This window comes from Lithobates pipiens, unplaced genomic scaffold (genome assembly GCF_037356315.1).
Source record: "Lithobates pipiens isolate NorthernLeopardFrog02 unplaced genomic scaffold, aLitPip1_a1.2 Scaffold_22, whole genome shotgun sequence".
Taxonomy (NCBI): Eukaryota; Metazoa; Chordata; class Amphibia; order Anura; family Ranidae; genus Lithobates; species Lithobates pipiens.
In genome coordinates, this window is record NW_027507784.1 from 197,805,961 (window position 1) to 197,827,039 (window position 21,079).

General features: G+C 43.1%; 1 protein-coding gene across 2 annotated transcripts in view; it reads left to right on the forward strand.

Annotated features, from left to right (window-relative positions):
* KATNIP (katanin interacting protein) overlaps nt 1-21,079 on the forward strand; it is a 189,438-nt gene that overhangs the window by 17,169 nt on the left and 151,190 nt on the right. For both annotated transcript variants that reach the window (XM_077448812.1, XM_077448813.1), the window contains exons 2-5: nt 1,345-1,400; nt 2,768-2,841; nt 8,436-8,596; nt 17,024-17,100. In XM_077448812.1, the coding sequence (XP_077304938.1) occupies nt 1,345-1,400; nt 2,768-2,841; nt 8,436-8,596; nt 17,024-17,100 (368 nt within the window). The remainder of the gene's footprint in view (nt 1-1,344; nt 1,401-2,767; nt 2,842-8,435; nt 8,597-17,023; nt 17,101-21,079) is intronic.

Consider the following 21,079-nt stretch of genomic DNA (forward strand, 5'->3'; position numbering starts at 1 on the left):
CGCCACACTTTTCAGATATTTATTTGTAAAAAAAAAATTGAAAACCATTTATCATTTTCCTTCCACTTTACAACTATGTGCCACTTTGTGTTGGTCTATCGCAAAAAATCCCAATAAAATACATTTACGTTTTTGGTTGTAACATGACAAAATTTTGGAAAATTGCAAGAGGTAAGAATACTTTTTTTTAAGGCACTGTAGATAAGAACATACTTTTACATGGAGGATATGCTCATGTTGGTGATGGTAAACTTTAAAAGTGGAATCCCAGAATCTAACTAAGCTTAAACTAGCTCCTCTGCTCCCCCTTCTAACTCCTATGCTAACTATCCTGTAAAAGGAAGATGGATATACCTACTGTGACAAGTTAGAGGTTGTTTAGCTCATTTGTAGCGCCATACAGTGAGTTTACTCCATGCCAAAAGTAGTTTTTTCTGCCCACGTTTAATTAAAAGAAAGCAAAAAGTTCAAAAATGAAAGTCTTCCCACACTGGGGTTCTCACCATCACTATGACAAACAATACTCAGCCTCATGGCTCTCTTTGCAGCTTTACTGCTCAGGCCTCACACCTTGGTCCTCCAGGCCATCTAACACACAATTCCAGTGCTCCTGCACAAATCTCTGTACCTTTTGTCATTTTGTCTTCTTGTCCTGCTGCTCCATCTCTTACAGGCTTGCGCCTCTGTCTATTGTCTGTCCTGACCTGGACAGTACGGTGCAACGTGCACCTCTCACAGCTCCCTTTGCACACTTGCCCCCATCGGGAGGGTAGGGCCCTGAGCTCTAACCCAGGCTCTAAGATGAATGTAGCACACACCTGCATCGTTTGCCTGCTTCCAAGCAAGCCTGGCCCAGACTGCCATATTAAACAGTGGCACAGGTTCGCTCTGCCACACTACCTATTCTCAGAGCACTCCGTTCTGGTCATGTGATGTTCCCAGCGACCAGGTCCATGGGAGAGAAGAGAGCGCAGACAACACCTTGAATGCCTAGGTGGTGACATCACCCATAAGTTTTTTACTATGGGGCATCCATTGTCGGCTGTCTCTCCTCTCCCCTGACGGCGACCCCAGGGAGTTGATCACGTGACCGGACCAGGAGTGCCCTCAGAATAGGTAAGTATAAGCATCTTCCTTCTACAGGGCAGGATTTAAAAGGGGGTGAGAGCAGATTTAAGCGTAAATCAATCATGAAATTCAAATCTAATTAAACTTGTCATGCCATCTTTCTCTCATTATTCATGTATTGTTTCTATTATTCTTGTATCTTGTCTCGTGCAAAAAATAAATATGAAATTATTATAAAAAGCAGAAGCAACACTGACCTTATTTTATGTTTTGTAGGTAGATCTACGGGAAGCCATGTAAGAAGGCATTCCAGATCTAATACTAAAAATGTGGTGAGTCAAATTTTCTCATTAATATTCTGACACACTTTTACACAATATGTTTCTCTGATATAAAAGCAGATATGTTTTGCTTGGGCTGAATTGTACTGCGAGGAGGAGTAAAAAAACTAATATATATTAATTTAGGCCAAAATGTATTCTGCTACATGCCTTGGTTTTAAATTAGTTTTATTTTATTTTTTTAAGCATAAGGTTACAAAACACAATACGTCTTTATAAAAAAGCAGGGACAGTATTCATTCAATAAACTAACCTCTCAAGGACGACACAATGTAAATACAATGACAAAAATAAAGTCAAGTCTTCCCTGAAGAAAAGGCAGGGGGCAGCGTGAGAAGTAGGGACACCCCACATCTAAATGCAAAAATTGAGTGGTTCCCCCCCAGGAAAATCTGGTGGGATTACCAGGTTTCTCTCTATAATCCTTGCTACATCTTTTGATTAAAAAACCCTCTAATAAGTGTGTTGATTGGTTTGTGTGAAAGTTAGAGCTTCCACAAACATCTGACATCACCAGTGCGGGGATGTTCCTATGGTCCGACGCCTGGGACATGTAGTTCCAGGCGCCGGGAAATAAGGGCTGTTTTTGTTTTTTCCTTACATGGGCATGCAGCAGGGTTTAGAGGGGACCATCGGCTCTCTTGTAAAAGCAGTCCGCTGCCCTCTGCAGGTTGTCCTGTTCCACCGGGACACCTGATTGACCAGGTGGCAATTCTGCTTAGAGATAAGAAACAGAGAATGTTCCCTCTGTACAGAGTTCTGTGTTAGTTGTCAACACAGGGCACGGGGCTGTTATGCATACAGCTAATCAGCAGATCCCAGTCATGAATCATTAGCGGGAGTTAGTGGGTAGGCACGCATGCATGCACCATAAACCCAGAAGCAGGCAGCGATGTATATGGGTATGTTGCTTTGCCTGTGTGGGGAGGGGTCTGTCCGCAAATGGTTAAAGGATAAGTTCACCTTTCTGAGCATGTTACACCCATATTTAGGGTGTAACTTGTAACATGTTCAGCACCTGCTAGCTCTCCCTCCAATTCTGCTGATCGTGGCTGCGAAGCTTTAGAGGCTTCTGAAAAAAAAAAAACAAATGCAAATTTTCTTACTTGCAAAGAAAAAATTGCATTTATACTTTTTTTGTAAAGGTAAACATATCCTTTAAGACGTTCTGTAGAATGGGTTCTTTTGAACTTTTTACTTTTGTATTTAGCTGGGTGGGTAAGTACAATCTGCCTATCAAGGAACATTATTTACTGTTAACAGGTTAACAGTAATTTATTATACATATGTACCAATATACCTCTAGTGTTCCTCACTTAAACTAATACTTGGTATTTTTTTTTTTTTTTTTTTGTTAGCAAGACTATGATAAACAGAGTGACTTTGACGAGAAGCATGATGAATATTTATTATATCTCCAACAGAAAAACAGGTAAGGTGCAAAGAAAATTGTATCTGAAAGCATTTGTAAAGGCACATTTAAAAATAAATAAACACTATACTTACCTGCTCTATGCAATGCTATTGCACAGAGTGGCCCAAACCTCCTTCTCTTCTGGAGCCCCTCCTGGCATGCCAGGCTCCTCCTCTTGTCAGTGTGCCCAAGCTGGACTGAGTGTATTAATAAACTCGCACACAGTGCTGCTCAGCCCGCCCCTGCTCTCTGCCCACAGAGTTTGACTGACAGCAGCAGGAGAAAATGGCTCCCACTGCTGCTTCGCTGTCCTGTGAGGGGAGAAAGCAAGACCAACACCACCTCAGACAGGCACAACTCTGTATCGAGATAGGACCCAGGTAAGTATAATGGGTAAGAGGGGGCTATACACCCACTGGAACATTTTTTTTACTTTAATGCAGAGAATGCATTAACGTAAATCTTTTTCTGCCTTAAGAACCATTTGAAATGAAAGTGATTCCTGCCCAGGCCATTTTCTGCTTTCAGCGCTGTCGCACTTTGAATGACAATTGCAAGGTCATGCAACACTGTACCCAAATTACATTTTTAGCATTTTTTTCACACAAATGGAGCTTTATTTTGATTGTATTTAATCAACACTGAGTTTTTATTTTTTGCTAAATAAATGAAAAAAGACAGATTTTCTTTTTTTTTTATGTGTTTTTCTTTGTTTCTTTTATACAGTTTTAAAATAAAAAAATCTTTCTTCAACAATTTAGGCCTAAATGTATTCTACATTTTTTTTGGGTGAAAATTACCCAAATCGGTGCATATTATTTAGTGTGTAGTAGGGTTGTCCCCATATCACTTTTTTTAAGACCGAGTACAAGTACTGTTACTTTTTTATTTTTTATTTTTCCAAGTACTCGTCAATACCGATTATCAATACTTTTTTTTTAATGTCATGTGACAGTGGCACTAATATGCAGCACTGCTGACGTGTTGACTCTGTCAGTGCGTTTTCTTTTGTTTTGTTTTTTTTACAATTTAACCTTTTTAAAATATTTATTACAATTCCTTTTTTTTATTTATTTATTTTTAATCAGCCCTGTTGGGGGGGGCTTTGGTGAGATATCAGGGATCTTAACAGACCCCTGATATCTCCCCTTTGAGACAGGGAAAAGGAACTGAAGACACAGATTCCCCAGTCTCTTTCTCTGCAGCCTCAGCTGCACTGGAGATGAACGGACAGGAGACAGTTTACACAGTTTACAATGCTCAGTTATGAATGGTCAGAGTCCCTGATCAACTGTTCATTTGGAAAGGAAAGAGCTGGTAAATTACATATTTACTGGCTCCCGTGCAAATGCTCTGATGCTTGAGTCGATACTTGAACATACAGGGGTGATCGGTGCGGCGAATTACAAACACCGATCCCCCTGTATAGATTTCAGTATAGCAGCTGAAACCTGAGAGAGAGGGAGAGATGGCTGTCAGCTGCTTTATTGAAGTCTATAAAGGGAGATCTGTGCTTGTAATTTGCCGCACCGATCCCCCCTGACTGTTCAAGTATCGACTCAAGCATCGGAGCATTTGCCCAGGTACAAGTACTTGCGCAAATGCTCGGTACCAATTTCGATACTAGTATTGGTATCGGGACAACCCTAGTCTATAAGAAAGTTATAGAGTCCATAAACTATGGTGAATATATCTGAAAATCGATCAATCCTAATGTGCGGACGCTGATCTCATTTCTGGAAAACACCAGGACAGTACAATATCCCCCAAATGACCCCTTTTTGCAAAATAGACAGGTATTTGGTAAGAGGCATGGTGAGTTTTTTGAAGTTGTACATTTTATTTTTTATTTATTTTTTTTGGTCACTTTTTTTTTTTTTTTTTTTTGATCAGGGACACTGACTGGTGACAATATATAAAAATAAATACTTTTTTTTTTTTTTTTTTTATGCACTGTGACCAGAGGAATACATTGCTACCATAGCAAGTGTACTACTCTGGGAAAGTGATCAGAATTTTTTTTTTAATACACATTATGATTGTTTATACCAGTGAATTTCACTATTTATTTAATGAAACTGATTCATTCAGTGTTTTTTTTTTTTGTGATTGGCCACAGCTAGTAACATGGTAAAGATTGGCTCTGTCTGTACTAGTGTGATCACTGTGACCAATCACAGCTAGCAACACAATTGTACACAATGGATGGCATGAAAGGAAACAACCCATTGTTTACAATTGTCATAGTTACTACATAGTTTAGTTTGGTTGAAAAAGGACACAAGTCCATCTAGTTTAACCAATAAAAAGGGAATTTTTTTTAATAAATATTACAATCCTACACACAAAATGCTATACCCACAATTAACCCAGAGGAAGGCCAAAAAACCCAGCAAAGCATGATCCAATTTACTCCAGCAGGGGGAACATGTCTTCCTGACCCCCCAAGAGAGAACCAGGTATATTCTGGATCAATTCTACCTAAAAATGTTAGTATCTAGTTATATTATGTACATTTAGGAAAAAATCCTGGCCTTTTTTTTTAACCATATCCCAACCAAGGACGTCACGTCATATGACGCTGGGATTATTCAGATATCTTGTTTTCAGCCGGAAACACTGTTTAGCAGCTTGACTCCTTTTATAGGCGGTGGGAGGGGATGCTTCCCACTGCCCTCTGGTGCTTTTCTCGGCTCGCCCGTTCGATCATTGAGCCAGAGAATGAATCCGCCAGGGGAGGAGGTTTACCATAGAGCTGACCCTGGTCCAGATGGTCCCCAGCCATCTCTCTGATCCTCGGAGGTCGGAAGCAACTTCATGACATCACATCAGACGCCAGCGTGGTTTTTTTATTTTTTATTTTTTTTTTGCTTGGAAGCCTGAGATAGATTTTATTTTTATTTTTTATTTTTTTTATCTCAGGCTTTTCAGCATAGAGAAAATAAAGAGCACCTGTCATGCCCTATTACTATCACAGGAGATGTTTTCATTCCTTCTAATAGGAATAAAAGCGATGAAAAAAAAATGAAAGGAAAGTGTAAAAGCTAAATAATACATTTTTATTATTTAAACATTATTGTAACGGTCCTTCTGAATATAGAATCCCCTATTGCGACCAACTGTCTAGACCTACCTGCACTACCCTCACTGCCCCAACTAAATGGGCTGTTGTCTCAGCTGCCAGGGGTAGCAGTGACATCAAGGGCTGCCACTTCTGAGCTTGCCACCCCCACATCTTCACATAAATGAGCAATTCTGTTAGACTGCTCAAAGGCTGGCCTTTTCTGTGAGCCCCTACCTCTCCCTCTAGCTACAGTAACCCATCTTCCTACCTGATCTTCTAATCCTGACTTACCCCTCCATTCTCCACATCCGTTAGAATAATGTTTAAATACATTTTTTATTTTTATTATTTAAATTTTTACACTTTCCTTTCATTTTTTTTTTTTTTTTTTAACCATCTGCTCCGTGTGCAGAGGACCCCATTTCAAGGTTATCGGTTCTGCAGTGTTGCAATTTGCTCCTCCCAAATCTCTGTGAGCTTCCAGAAGGGCAATCCGCTCACATTTGTTGCAACGATACCCATCCTGGAACTGTTGCTCCTTTATTATATACATGCGGGGCACTGCACACATTCTTCAGCTTTGCTAGCACTTATTATCCCAGTTACAAAATTAATATTACTAAAAGGAAATTTCAGATGTTACTTATAGGCCAGAAGACTCCTTTTATAATCTCTGTTTACAGGTTTCATTGATTGGCTACTGCAGAGCCTTCTGTGGGAGAAGGGAGAGAAGAGCAGCACTTCTGCAGATGGGCACAGAGCTGTATTTTGATCAGGCTCAGTATTAAAAGAGGAGCTGGGGGAACTGAATGCAATAAAGTAAAACACCTTTTGCCTTTAGAACCACTTTAAAAAGCTGAAAGCCAGTTAAAAAGTTACATTTTATTACTTTGATACTTGTAAACAAATGATATTGTAGTACACTGAACACTTTATGCTGTTCAAATTTTACAAAGGATCCTTATCTTCTTTGTAGGAAAACCATGTTTGCAAAGCTCAGTAGCTCAAGCTTAGAGAGGCACTTACAATGATCAGTTTTTTCTTTATTTGGGTAAAACATTTGTAACGACACCCCGAGTATGAGCAGGGTTAAAGCCGTTTAGGACATTCCATTTCCAAACACAAAGGCAGCTCACAAACACTCTAATCAGCCAAAGAAGAAACCCATATGAATAATCCCCCCCCCCCCCAAGTACGAGACAAGGCTCTGTATGGAGGGTCAAAGGGAATCAGACTCTTTTATTAGAACCAGAATACAGTGTTATATACAGTAGAAGAGCAGGTCCCCCCCCCCCCCCTGCTCATATTACTCTAACAATAAAACCGTAACCAGAAACAGAATTCATATAAACTAATTAACTAACCCCTTAAAGCAGCCGATTTGACTCTGTGCTCTCCTGGGCATTGTATGATTAAACGGGATTTCACTACAGGTCAGACTTGTTGTCACCGAGCTTCACACATTAGTATAAACACAGGACACCTTCTCACAATAGCAGGAGCTAATTACAATTAACAATACAAACAGTGATTTCCCCCCCCCCCCCTCAGCCTAGTAGGCAACAAACTATAGTAGGAGTAGACTGTCTGGCTCCTACCCAGTTCTAGAGGCCAATGTGATCAGCTCTCTCAACTAACATGTTGAGTTCAGTGGGACTAACGTATGCGTTCGCTGCTGCGTACAAGCTCACGGGGATAGGGGTGCTTAAATTTATTTTTAATTTTTTTTTGTTGTTAATTTTATTTTTATTTTTTTTTGTTTGACACTTTAAAAAAAAATGTATTACTTTTATTCCTATTACAAGGAATTTAAACATCCCTTGTAATAGGAATATGGCACGATCGGACCTATTTACAGTGAGATATGGGGTCAATAAGGCCCTATATCTCACCTCTAGGCTGGGAAGACTAAAATAAAAAAACACGATCCTGGCTTCCCAGCCAAAACAGCGCCGTTAATTTTAATGCAGAGGCCGGGTGTGACGTCATAACATCGCGCCCGGCCTCTGAACGATCATAGAGACTCCGGGGACGATCTGGTCCACCGGAAATCTCTATGGTATCATCCGGGGGCCGGCGGATCCTGTGACCGACTTACCGATGGAAGCGGTGAGTCAGTACAAGCACCAGAGGGCGGCAGGAGGGGGGGGCATCCCCTCCCGCCACCCGTAAGAACGATCAAGCGGCGGAACAGCCCCTATGATCGTTCTTATGGTGCAGGGAATCGCCAGCTGAAAATGCCGACATCTGAATGATGTCTGTAGCCTCAGGCATCATTCAGATATAACACCACAAAGCCCACGTCATATGACGTAGTATGGGTGCCAAGTGGTTAAATCCTGTAACAGTAAAAGAATGTAAACAAGCTTCTGATCTCAAATAATTCAAAGCTAGCATCATGGTTGCCTGATTGTAAAGAGGTGCTGGGTGACTTTCTTCTCTGAAATGCCTGATTAGTATTACATTCCGTTAGAGATATGGGGGTTATTATTAATTCTGTTGTTTGGTATTCAGTGATCAAAACTTTACTCATGCATTTATTTTGTAGGGTGCAGAACATTAGCAAAGCAAAGGATCCTACACAAGTCAAATTAGAACATCTGGAACAAGGATTTTCTGTCTATATCAATGGAGCAAATTCTGAGTTGAGAAAACATTACAGCACACACAATTTAGCAAGAGGTGATTTAAAATCACAAGAAGAGAAAGGTAGGTGTTTTCAAGAGCAAATATGAATGCCTTTATATGATTCCTTTGTGTTTAGCCATTCTTTGTCAATCAAGTTGTAAATTGAGTAATTCAGCATGGTTTCAGGGTTAATAAATGTAAAATCTAACTTAAGCCTCCTCATACACACGATAGGACTTTTCCTTGGATTTTTGTACAAAGGGTGTCGGCTGAGAACTTGTATTGCATACACACAGCAGGACTTTTTCAGCCAACTTCACCAAATTATGTGGTTTTTCTGCTCTTTACCGCCACCTTTGGTCAACTTCTGTATTGTTGCCTGATCTTTTGCATTGGTTCTGAGCATGCCTGTTTGTACTTTGTACAAAAGTCCTATGGTTTTCTGTACACACGATCAGACTTTGCTCCATCGGACTTTTGTTGCCAGAAAGTTTGTCCGTTCACACAGCCAACAAAAGTCCGATGAAAACCAAAAAAGTTTGTCCGATGGAGCATACACACGGTCGGATGTTGCTCCAAAACAGCTAATTTGCATGTTTGTTGTCAAAAAGTCTGATCGTGTGTATGGGCCTTAAGACATACTGGGATTGATTAAAACGGGAGAGTTCAAAATCTGCTGCAGCTGTGTATGGTAGCCAATCAGCTTCAAACTTGGGCTTGTTTAATTAGGCTTTGACAAAACAATGTGGAAGCTGGTTTCTATGCAGAGCTGCACCAGATTTTGCACCCTCCGGTTTTAGTTAATCAACCCCTCTGTCGCTTGTCAATGTCTCTACAAACAGGCCCCCTCAATCCTCTTGCACATTCCTTGCCAGCACTCCCTTACTTTTCCTGCATCTGTCCAGGGTACCTGCAAAACAGACAGATGTGCTCATAAGTTTACATACCCAGGCAGAATTTATGATTTCTTGGCCATTTTTCAGACAATATGAATGATAACACAAAAATATTTCTTTCACTCATGGTTAGTGAAGCCATGTATTATCAATCATCTGTGTTTACTCTTTTGTAAATCATAATGGCAACAGAAACTACCCAAATGATCCTGAGCAAAAGTTTACATACCCTAGTGATTTTGGCCTGATAACATGCACACAAGTTGACACAAAGGGGTTTGAATGGCTACTAAAGGTAACCATCCTAACCTGTGTTCTGTTTGCTTGTAATTAGTGTGTGTGTATAAAAGGTCAATGAGTTTCTGGACTCCTGACAGACCCTTGCATCTTTCATCCAGTGCTGCACTGACGTTTCTGGATTCTGAGTCATGGGGAAAGCAAAATGTTTGCCAAACGGTCTGCTGGAAATAATAGTTGAACTGTATAAAACAGGAAAGGGATATAAAAAGATATCCAAAGAATAGAGACTTGGATTGTTGATTTTTTTCTTTTTTCTTGGTTTCTGTTTTAATAATGCTGTGTTGAGCGCCTCTAAATGGACATATTTAATACTCTGTTTACCTATTGCCATTGTCAAGCTCTTCTGGGGTCCCTCACCGGCACTCCTGGCTCCTCCTCTTTGGCGACTGCCCTTATAAAAAGACAGTTTCTATGAAGGCATTCGTGCAGGCTTGCTCCCAAGTCACACTGTGTCTGCATCTATTGACACAGGCAGCGTGGCTCGGGCCCACCCGTTTACTCCATTTTCACAGAATTTGAGCTGCTGCTATCAATTTTTCCTGTGAGGAGGGAGAGAGTGGAGTAAGCCAGTGTTCCCCATGTACAGCATTGGATCGAGATCAGGTTCAGGTAAGTATAAGGAGGGCTGAGTGGATCCTGTGGCACAGAAGCTTTTTTACCTTTAATGCATAGAATGCATTATGGTAAAAAACTTTAGGCATTAGAACCACTTTAAAGTCAAGCAGCATGCAGGACTTTTTGCTATGCTTTCAGAAAATGCACCAAAAACACGCGGCCTAATAAAAAGTTGATAGGACTGCGCTGAAAACTACAGATACACTAGTGCTGCTTCCAAACCACAGCTCAGCAGTGTAAAACCAGGCTAAGATGAATTAAATATTTACAGTCATATACTGTACCCGCTGACTTTTAATATTAGGTCACTTACCTGTCCAGAGTTTCCGTGAGGTCGGCACCCCAGCTGATTTTCGGATCGGCTGTCGGGTTCTGCTGCCGCCATTCCTGGTAAAGGAGACCGGCAGTGAAGCCTTTTTTTCGCTTCATAGCCGGTACCCTATTGCGCATGCATGAAGTGAGCTGCGCTTTCTAAAGGAGGAGGGGGCGAATTTCCAAGGGACTGCACTGTGGCACCATCTCTAGAAGTGGGGAAAGGGTACCTGACAAAAACATGTACCCGTCCCTGTCTCCCCCCTGCCCAACCCCTCCTGAAAGGTGCCAAATTTGGCACCGGAGGGGGGAAAGAGATAGATAAGTGGAAGCTCCACTTTTGGGTGGAACTCCGCTTTAATGTAGTTTTCATACATTTTGCTGACATGTTCCTAAAGTAAACATTGTGCTGTTGTGCAGGAGCCTTGTTTTTGTGAAGAAACCCTTTAGATCCCTGCTGCTTATTTTCAAACTGCATTGGGCAGTTAACTCTGGTGAAAGAAAGACTGCATTCTGAATGCTGTTCCCAAAAAAAGTAAGCAGAGTGCAAAGGACTAGTCACCAACCAGTCTCCTGGCTTGTTTTGCTCTGTGTCTCTGTGCGGCATTACCATCTTAGTAGCAGCATGGTGGTGCTTTCTTCTTCTGGTCAGACTAAACCCTGGCTGCTTTGGGCATTCAAACGCCTGAACATTTATCTCTTCGGTGGGACGTGAACACCATGTATAAAAGCAGTATTACTTCTGCTATTATATATATGGCAGCTTCTCCCTGTCATTGATTAACCACTTGAGATCCGCGCTATAGTCAAATGACGGCTACAGCGCGGATCTCAATTTCCCGTCGTCCCCTTTAAGAGCTCCCCGCGCGCTCCCGGGAGCGCGCATCGGGGAAAATCTGTGTTTGCCGTGTCCCCTGGACACAGCCAATCACAGCGGGCATTTACAGCGCGATCGCCGCCTCCAATGGGTGATGATCTAAAATGTAAACAAATGAGATCATCACCCATTGCCGAATCTGTCTCCTCACACAGCGATAGCGTGTGAGGAGAGAGATACTGTAAGTGAACAAAAAAAAAGTTGTTTCTGCCATCTGTGCCCAGATCTACCCTGCCAGTGCCCAGATCTACCCTGCCAGTGCCCAGATCTACCACGCCAGTGCCCATCTCTACCCCACCTGTGCACCGCCACTGCCCCATCTGTGCACCGCCAGTGCCAATCGGTGCCCATCTGTGCCGCCTCAGCGGTGCCCATCTGTGCCGCCTCAGCAGTGCCCATCTGTGCCCATCTGCTGCCTCATCAGTGCCCATCTGCAATAAATCTGCACATCTGTGCCGACTCAGCAGTGCCCATCTGTGCCCACTCAGCAGTGCCCATCTGCCGCCTCAGCAGTGCCCATCTGCTGCCTCATCAGTGCACATCCGTGCAATAAATCTGCACATCTGTGCAATAAATCAGTGCACATCTGTGCCGATCCATCAGTGCCCATCTGTGCCACCTCAAAAGCACCCATCTGTGCCACCTCAAAAGCGCCCATCTATATAATCAGTGCACATCTGTGCCACCTCATCAGTGCACATCTGTGCCACCTCATCAGTGCCCATCAGTGCTACCATGGCTAAACGAGTCTTTTCCGCTGAGGAGGCGTACCAAATTATTTCCACGGCCGACGAGAGCAACGGGGAGCTCTCCTCTTCAGATTCCTTTTCAGATTCGGGTTCTGAAGCCGACATAAATTATGAGCCAGTCCTCAGCAGTGAAACACTGACTGAATCCGAGGAGGAAGATATCCGGCCCATCAAACGAAGGCGTTCTAGTGAGGCAGTGCCGTCCACCAGCACCGCAGTGCCGTCCACCAGCACCGCAGTGCCCCGGCAAGAAAGGCCAAGTACCAGTGGGGTGTCATCTCAGCCCCAAAGGGTTAGGAGCCATGCCGGCTTTCCCTATGCCCTTCAGAACCCCTTGTGGCTTCCTCCTAATTCAGGAGAGGCCAATGTTCCCCCTTTCACTGCCCAGCCAGGAGTCCAGGTAGACACAGAGAATTTTACCCCAATAGATTTTTTTAATTTAATTTTTACAGAGGATATGTTGTCGTCAATTGTGGCCCAGTGCAACCTGTATGCATAACAATTTATTTTGCAAAATCCGAGCTCTTATTATGCCTACGAATGGAGAGACCTAACGGTGGAGGAGTTCAAGGTTTTTTTAGGCCTCACATTTAATATGGGACTCAACAAAAAAAATCAATTACGTACCTACTGGTCAACCCACCCCCTCCACCACTCACCACTCTTCTCCGCGGTAATGCCCAGAAGCAGGTATCAGATGATCCTGAGGTTCTTACATTTCAGCGACAATTCCTAGTGCCTTCCACGAAATGATCCAAATTATGACCGGCTTTACAAAATTCGAAAAATACTGAATTATTTTTCATAAATATTCCCCAAATTGTTTACCCCGGACCAACACATATGTGTGGATGAGTCCCTTATTAAATTTAGCGGCAGGCTTGGAATGAAGCAATTTTGTGCCCAGCAAAAGGGCCCGCTATGGGGTGAAGGTCTACAAATTATGCGACCGAGCCACAGGATACACATATTCATTCATGGTGTACGAAGGGAGGGACACCCAGCTGCAGCCCCCTAATTGTCCGGACTACTTGGGATCCAGCGGAAAAATTGTTTGGGACCTCATATACCCCCTATTGGATAAAGGCTACCACCTGTATGTAGATAACTTCTACACATCTCTGCCCCTGTTCCACAACCTTCACCAGAAGAAGACGCCAGCATGTGGCACCATAAAAAGGAATCGGAAGGGCTTTCCTCAAAGTCTTGTGAATAAGCTGCGAAGAGGAGAAACCGCAAGTCTAAGAAACAAGGAGGTTCTGGCAGTGAAGTGGAGGGACAGAAGGGATGTGTATATGTTGTCTTCTATCCACAATGATACCTTCGTGGAAATCCCCAGAAGGAATGGCCCCGTAAAGAAACCCAAATGCATTTCCGAATACAATTTGTTCATGGGGGGAGTCGACTTCAACGACCAAATGATGGAACCATATCTTGTCACAAGACGGACATACCATTGGTACAAAAAAGTAGCAATTTATTTTTTTCAATTGGCCATTTACAATTCCTATGTCATTTACCGCAACTCCACCCAAAACCCCAAACGTTTCTTTGGCTACCAGGAGGAAGTTTTCACTGCCCTTATTTTCCCAAACGGCCCACCAGAAAATATCCGATCAGACGTTGTTAGTCGACTCTCCGAGCGCCACTTTCCCAATAAAATCCCCCCCAAACCAACAGGCCAAAGACGTCAAAAAAGATGTAAGGTGTGTACCAGAGCAGGAGTCAGAAGAGACACATCTTATTATTGTGCACAATGTCCTTCCCAACCAGGCCTCTGCATAGGCGACTGTTTTCGGCATTACCATACTTCAATAAATTTTTTGTGAAGTATGGTAAACATAATCCTCAGTTCCTGCCTTCATACACCTTCACACCCCTTATGCCACTGCCTGCTCTGTAACTGACCCTGGCTTGTTATTTGACCACTCTTATGCCTGCCGATTCTGTACATACCGCTGCCTGATCTGGAACTGACCCTGGACTGTTATTCGACCATGCTTCTGTCTAACGATTCTGTACATATCTCTGCCTGATCTGGAACTGACCTTGGACTGTTTGACCACGATATTTGCCTGCCTCTTGGACTGATCTTGTATTCTGCAACTGGACTAGTGGGATTCAACATGGGGTCTCACATATGTGAGGGGCTCCAGTATAGTTTTTCTGGAAGAAGAAAACAATTTTCTTTGTTTTCTTATTCCTAGATTAGGGTCTGGAGACTCGGAGGCTTCAAAGAGATTTGGGAGGGAGAAGCCTCTACCCCTATCCCCATTCTGTCCTGAACGAGGCTCTACTTCTGTCTGCTGCCTGTAGGACTTACTGCCATCATGCCGCACTGACCACACCACAAGGACCTGCCTACTACCAGGACCAATATTTTTGGCACTGCTGACATCTCTGCACTGACCCTGGACTGTAATATGGACAGTATCCCTGCCTGCTGCCTGAAAAACTGTGTTCGCTGTTGCTGACCAAGTCCCTGCCTGCTGCCTGGACCAGTGATATCCTCCTGTGGACAACTGCGCTTCTAAAACCACAGGTAATCTTTTCTTTACCCTTTGCTCAGTATAATGTATTTGGGGGTGTAATTCTTGGTATGTACAGGCTATGTGTCCCTGGAACGCCGACGGTGTTTCTTGCATGTTGCGCCTCTGTATGTGGCCAGGCTGTGTAAACGTCTCACACATGTGGTATTGCCATACTCAGGAGGAGTAGGAGTATGTATTTTGGGGTGTTATTTGTGGTATGCACATTCTGTGTGGGAGAAATAAGCTATTACAATGAAAATTTTGTGGAAAAAAAAAAAATCGTAATTTTGCAAAGAATTGTGGGAAAAAATGACAACTTAAAATAACTCACCATGCCTCTTACTAAATACATTGGAATGTCTACTTTCCAAAAAGGGGTCATTTGGGGGGCATTTGTACTTTCCTGGCTTGTTAGGGTCTCAAGAATGGAGATAGGCCTTAGTGCATCAGATGTGATCTTTTTTGCAAATCTTTATGATTTGCACCATAGCTTGTAGACTATAAATTTCACACAGATCATATACCGTATTTTTCGGACTATAAGGCGCACGTAAAAGCCAAAATTTTCTCCCAAAAACGACCGTGCGCCTTATAGTCCGGTGCGCCTTATATATGACCTGTTGACATCGCTGGAGTTCTTTGTTAACAGTATCTGTCATCTTGACGTAAACCTTCGGACTATAAGGCGCACGTAAAAGCCTAAATTTTCTCACAAAATCGACCGTGCGCCTTATAGTCCGATGCGCTTTATATATATATGGAAATATCCATTTTATCAGCCGGTCGTTGCTAGTGCGCCTTATAATCCGGTGCGCCTTATAGTCCGATGCGCCTTATATATGGAAATATCCATTTTATCAGCCGGTCGTTGCTAGTGCGCCTTATAATCCGGTGCGCCTTATAGTCCGAAAAATACGGTAATATTCAAAAATTTGGGTTATTTTTACCAAAGATGTGTAGTAGTATAAATTGTGGCCAAAATTTATGAAGAAAAATTGCTAATTTGCTAAATTTTGTCACAGAAACGAAGAAAAATTCATTTTTTTTTCTAAATATTCGGTCTTTTTTCATTTATAGCGCAGAAAATAAAAAACCGAGAGGTGATCAAATACCACCAAAAGAAAGCTCTATTGGTATGAAGAAAAGGACAAAAAAATCATTTGGTTACAGTGTTGCATGACTGAGTAATTGTCATTCAAAATGTGAGAGCACTGAAAGCTGAAAATTGGTCTGGGACTGAGGGGGTTTTAAGTGCCCAGTAAGCAAGTGGTTAAGGACACTGGGGATATGCTGTGTCTGGGGTCTTGTATGGATTTTAAGGGGAAACCCCTTACAAAATTTTGGGAAAAAAATCCAGGGGTGCCCTGCAAAACTCCATACCTCATATGCACATGCAGCCTATTGACGACCGGGGCAACAGTGATATCACCACTCAATCTGTTTACGTGAAATGGAAAATTTACTCCTATAAAGTTAGTATCTAAGATCTACAACATCAGTCCAAAGTTAACAACGAGACCTTCTACTGAAACGGGTTTAGGATTTGAATGTTCCTCTAGACCAGTGGTGGTGAATTAAAAAAATATAGAGCGCTTACAGTGTGGCCTGAGACGCTTTGAGGGGTTCGCACTATAGCAGTGTATTTTCAGGCATTGAAAGTACATTACATGAAGTTAGTTCAAAATGATTGCACTGTAATCCACCTCAACGCCCAAAAGATTTCAGTCCTGCTGCATTTTATTTTGTAGCGTACTGCAGCACACACTGAAGAGGAAGTGGGAGTAAAATAAGCCCCATCATTGGTGTCAGCGACAGTAAGCAAAAGCACACAGCGTTTGTGTCTGTAGATGCAATAATTGCCCCCAGGAATGGTGTCAGTGGCCACAATATTTAACTGCAGCATCATTGTCAGTGTCTGTGTTAGTAACCAAAAGCATTGGTGTCAGTTGAAGAAATAATAGTCTCAAGGATGGTCACAATAATAACCCACAGCATTGGTGTCAGTGGATACATTACTAACCCCGGAATTGGTGTCAGAAATTGCATGAATTAACCTCATATTGATTTTAGTATGTGCAGTAAGTGGCAGTACTATTAAACCCTCCTCCAGCTTTTGTGGTCAGAGGCAATGCTTTTTCCCCAAACCATGACTCAATTGAATAGCTGAATTAGTTAAGTTAATTTCAACAATATTGAAGCTATTTAACAATCTATGTTGGCTTCTTTAGTTTTAGATGATGGAATAACTGTTGGGAGGAGAAATCATACAGCGCCAGGCAAGATACAACGAAAAGCATGGGTGCAGGTAACAATTTTTTTATTTATTTTTTGTTATTTGGTTTAGTGTTGCCATTGTAATTTTTTCCCAGCTTTGTCAGTGTACAAATAGTGGAAACTAGCATCTTTTTGTTTACCGTATTCTCATTAAGGGCACTTTTACACTAAAATGTGGTGCGTGAAAATCCATGTTTCATGCGCATTTACCGCACCAGGTTCAAAACACATTGGGTGTGCAATCTGCTGCAAGTGTCAGTGTAATTCCAATGACATCCCAAATGTTGATAGAAAAAGCACTGCTTTTTTAACCGTTTGCTTGCACAGGATCGCAAGGTACCACAGTACCATGCAATCAGGTTACAGTGCATTTTTAAAAGTAGTACATGCACTACTTTTGGTGAGATTCATTGTGATTTCAGCCCATTCCAATGGCTGGGGTGAAACTCGCATAGCACTGAATTGCACGCGCTCCACGTTCCTGTGCGATTCTGGTGTGCATTGGTGCTAAAGAGAAAGTAGTGATGTGTTTTTAACTTTTAGATCTTTTTATATGACTTTTACATTTTGTGTGTGTGTGTGTGTGTGTGTGTGTGTGTGTGTGTGTGTGTGTGATATAGATATATAGATATAGATATATATTATAGAATATTATTATTAGTGTTTTCTAAGCTTATGTTGGAGGTAGTCCTATGTGGAGTGGTTTGATGCAATTAATTTGTATTTCTCTTAACAACTGTTCAGATAAGATATTTAGAATTTTCGGCCTTAATGTCCTATTTTCATGGATAGAAATACTGGCTTTTTTTTTTTTTTTTTTTTTTTTTTAAATAAAATTTTATTGAAAAAAGGTATATAACAAATAATACAAAAATACAAAGACGAAAATTTTTCTCATTGAAATAGAAAGATCGAGTGAAAGCAGTCATACAACCTAGGGTTTGGTAGTAACTAAGCATTGTGTACATTGCTTAAGGGAAGACTTACCATTCTCCCCAAAGAAGGGAGAAGGGGAAGCTTCAACTGGATGGATCTGGAGGTCATAAGGTAACCTGGTATGTTTTATAAAAGCGAGCTACAGGGTAAAATAAAACATATAATGAATATGAAATAAAATAACCATGGGGGGGGGAAGGTCAGTAGCAGATGCAGCTTATTGCATATTGGGGGGGGGGAGAGGTGCTGCACAGATCCCGGCTGTCAATGAAGGATGATGGAGTCCCCGTGTGAGGGGGAGAGAAAGTCAGGAGCACAGAGACCCGCTTGGTACGGTTTTAGGTTGCAGTGACTATCGCCGTTGGCGCGTGTCCCTTATGGATGAAGGAGTGGTCCTCAAGGTGGGCTCGTTCCTGTGGGGTGAGTTTAGATGCCATATACAAGCCCCATCTGTTGTGAAAGCGTAGTTTGGCTTTTGTGTGAAGAAGGCTAGTATTCAATTTGTCCCGAAAGAGAAGGTGCATAAGTTCCCTGTTGACTTGTGGGTCAGAGGGTGTAGTCGTGGTTGTCCAGTTGGCTAGGATGGTTCTCCTAGCGAGTAACAAGCAGAGCAAGGCCCACTCCTTGCCCAGAGGTGTGGGGGTAGCCGACCAAGGAAGCAGTTTGGGGTCCCAATACCCAAAGATGAGGAGTAGCGGGTCCTTGGGGAGTTTCAGGAGTGCTATCTCGAAGATAAAAGCCAAAATTCCATCCCAGAATGAGGAGATGACCAGGCAAGACCAATAGCGGTGAGTGAGGGAGGGTCTAGGATGCTGGCATAGAGGGCACAAAGAAGCAGCGGATTGACTCGGAGGAAGGTAGAAAAGGTATGTGCGCTCGATGTGCAATTTTTAGTTGGGTTTCCCTCCAAGTTTCATTTGGGACCAGATTATAAACTGATTGGAGTCCGTGTAGGATCTTATCCACAATATCGGTACTTGGGAAATCTTTGGCCCAGTTAGAGACCGAGGATGATTCCAGAGAGGGTGTAGTATTCAGTAGTAGAGGTTTGTAGATATCAGAGATGCCATAGGAGTCTTTGTGGAGAAGTACTTCGATGAAAGAGGATTGGAATCTTGCATGTTCCACCCTGCAAGTTTTCTGCAAGAAGCTGAGGCATTGGCCATGGTGGAAGGCGGATGAATCCGGCAAGGAGAACTTGACAGCCAGCCGGCGGAAGGGGAGTGCTCGACCAGAGTCCGGGTCACATAAGGAGTAGAAGGTGTCGAGGCCCTTTTGACGCCATGTTTCATAGGGTTGGCGGTCCAGCCCCGGGGTGAAGTTCGGGTTACCCTGTATCGGGAGATGTCTAGAGATGAAGGGAGACAGCTTAAGGCTCTTCCGTGTTTCTCTCCAGGCAATAGCCGTGTCTCTCAGTAAAAGGTTGTGTTGCAGTGACGGATCTAATTGTTTCCATTTGCAGTGGAGAAGAGCAGCTAGGGAGTAAGGATGGGTCATTGCAGCTTCCAGTGGGTAATTTGAGCAGCGGGATTTTTGGGTTATCCAGTCCAGACCTACCCTCAAAAGACATGCTAGGTTATACATTCTAAGATTGGGAAGGTTAATACCCCCTTCGCTCCTGGGAAGGTGAAGTTTAGAGAAGGCTATGCGGGGTCTCTTGCCTCGCCACAAGAATTTAGAGATTGCTGAGTTTAAAAGTTTTGTATCCTTATGCCTAAGGAGTAAGGGTATCGTCTGAAGGGGATACAGGAGGCGTGCAAAGCTGACCATTTTTACCAGGTGGCACCTTCCCAAGAGCGAAAGAGGCAGATCCATCCAGTTGTCCAATTCCTGTATAAGTTTGGCAAAGAGGGGGGGGGGGGTAGTTCAGGTGGTAGAGAGACAAGGGGAGCCTCCCTATCTTAATGCCCAAGTATGTGATATGAGTTCTAGCTACCTTGAAAATGGAGTGGTTTGCCCATGTCGGAGGTGGAAGGGATCCCAAGGGGAGTATTTCGCTCTTGGAGTAGTTGATACGTAGTCCCGAGCACTGTCTAAAACGGTCAAATAAGGATTTAATCGTGGGCATGTCTGCTGAAGGGTTGGCGGAAAATATCAAGACGTCGTCAGCAAAGAGGGAGGTTCTTAATTCGTGCGACCCGATTTCGATCCCGTGTAGCGGTGCTTTATATGTCAGGTATCTGCAAAGCGGCTCCAAGGCCAGGTTAAAAAGGAGTGGGGACAGGGGGCAGCATTGTCTGGTTCCCTTATGTAGCCGGAACTCATCCGAGAGGAGGCCAGCGGCCACCAGTCTGGCTGCAGGGGAGGTGTACATGGAGCTGATCAGGTGTAGAAAGGGTCCGGTGAAACCCATATCCCCCAGTACCATGGAAAGCCATTCAAAATTAACATTGTCAAAAGCCTTTTCGGCATCTAGAGTAATAATAGCTAGATCGCTGGTAGGGTTACATCTAGCATGTTCTAGTGCCATCATCACCTTCCTGATATTAATAGTTGCCGTTCTGCCCTTGACAAAACCTGACTGGGCGGAGTGGATCAGGGAGGGGATGATGTCAGCCAGCCTATTAGCTATTATTTTGGAAAGAATTTTGACATCAAGATTTAGAAGCGAGATGGATCTATATGACCCAGGCTCTTGTGGGTCTTTCCCCTTTTTTTTCTAACAACTTAATAATTGCTTGATTACCGGACGGGAGATAGGGGCCACCAGACCATATATGTTGGTAGACATCGGCCAGGGTCGGGTTTAGAAGTGAGTTTAAAGATTTATAGAACTCGCCTGATAGGCCATCCGGGCCTGGGGCTTTGGAGGAAGCTAGCTTATGAATCGTATCGGATATCTCCAAGGGGGAAATGGGGGCATTTAGCGAATCGAGTTGAGAGGGAGATACTCGGGTCAATTGTACTTCGTCGAGGAAGCCGCGAGCCGTGGGTCGGTCAACAGGGTCCGCCGCATAGAGGGTGGAATAAAAGCGGAGCATCGCCGCATTGATGCCCTTCTGAGTGGTCGTGACTGTGCCATCGGGGTCGCGTAGCGACGATATAACCGTGGGGCGGTAGGGTCCCTTGCATAA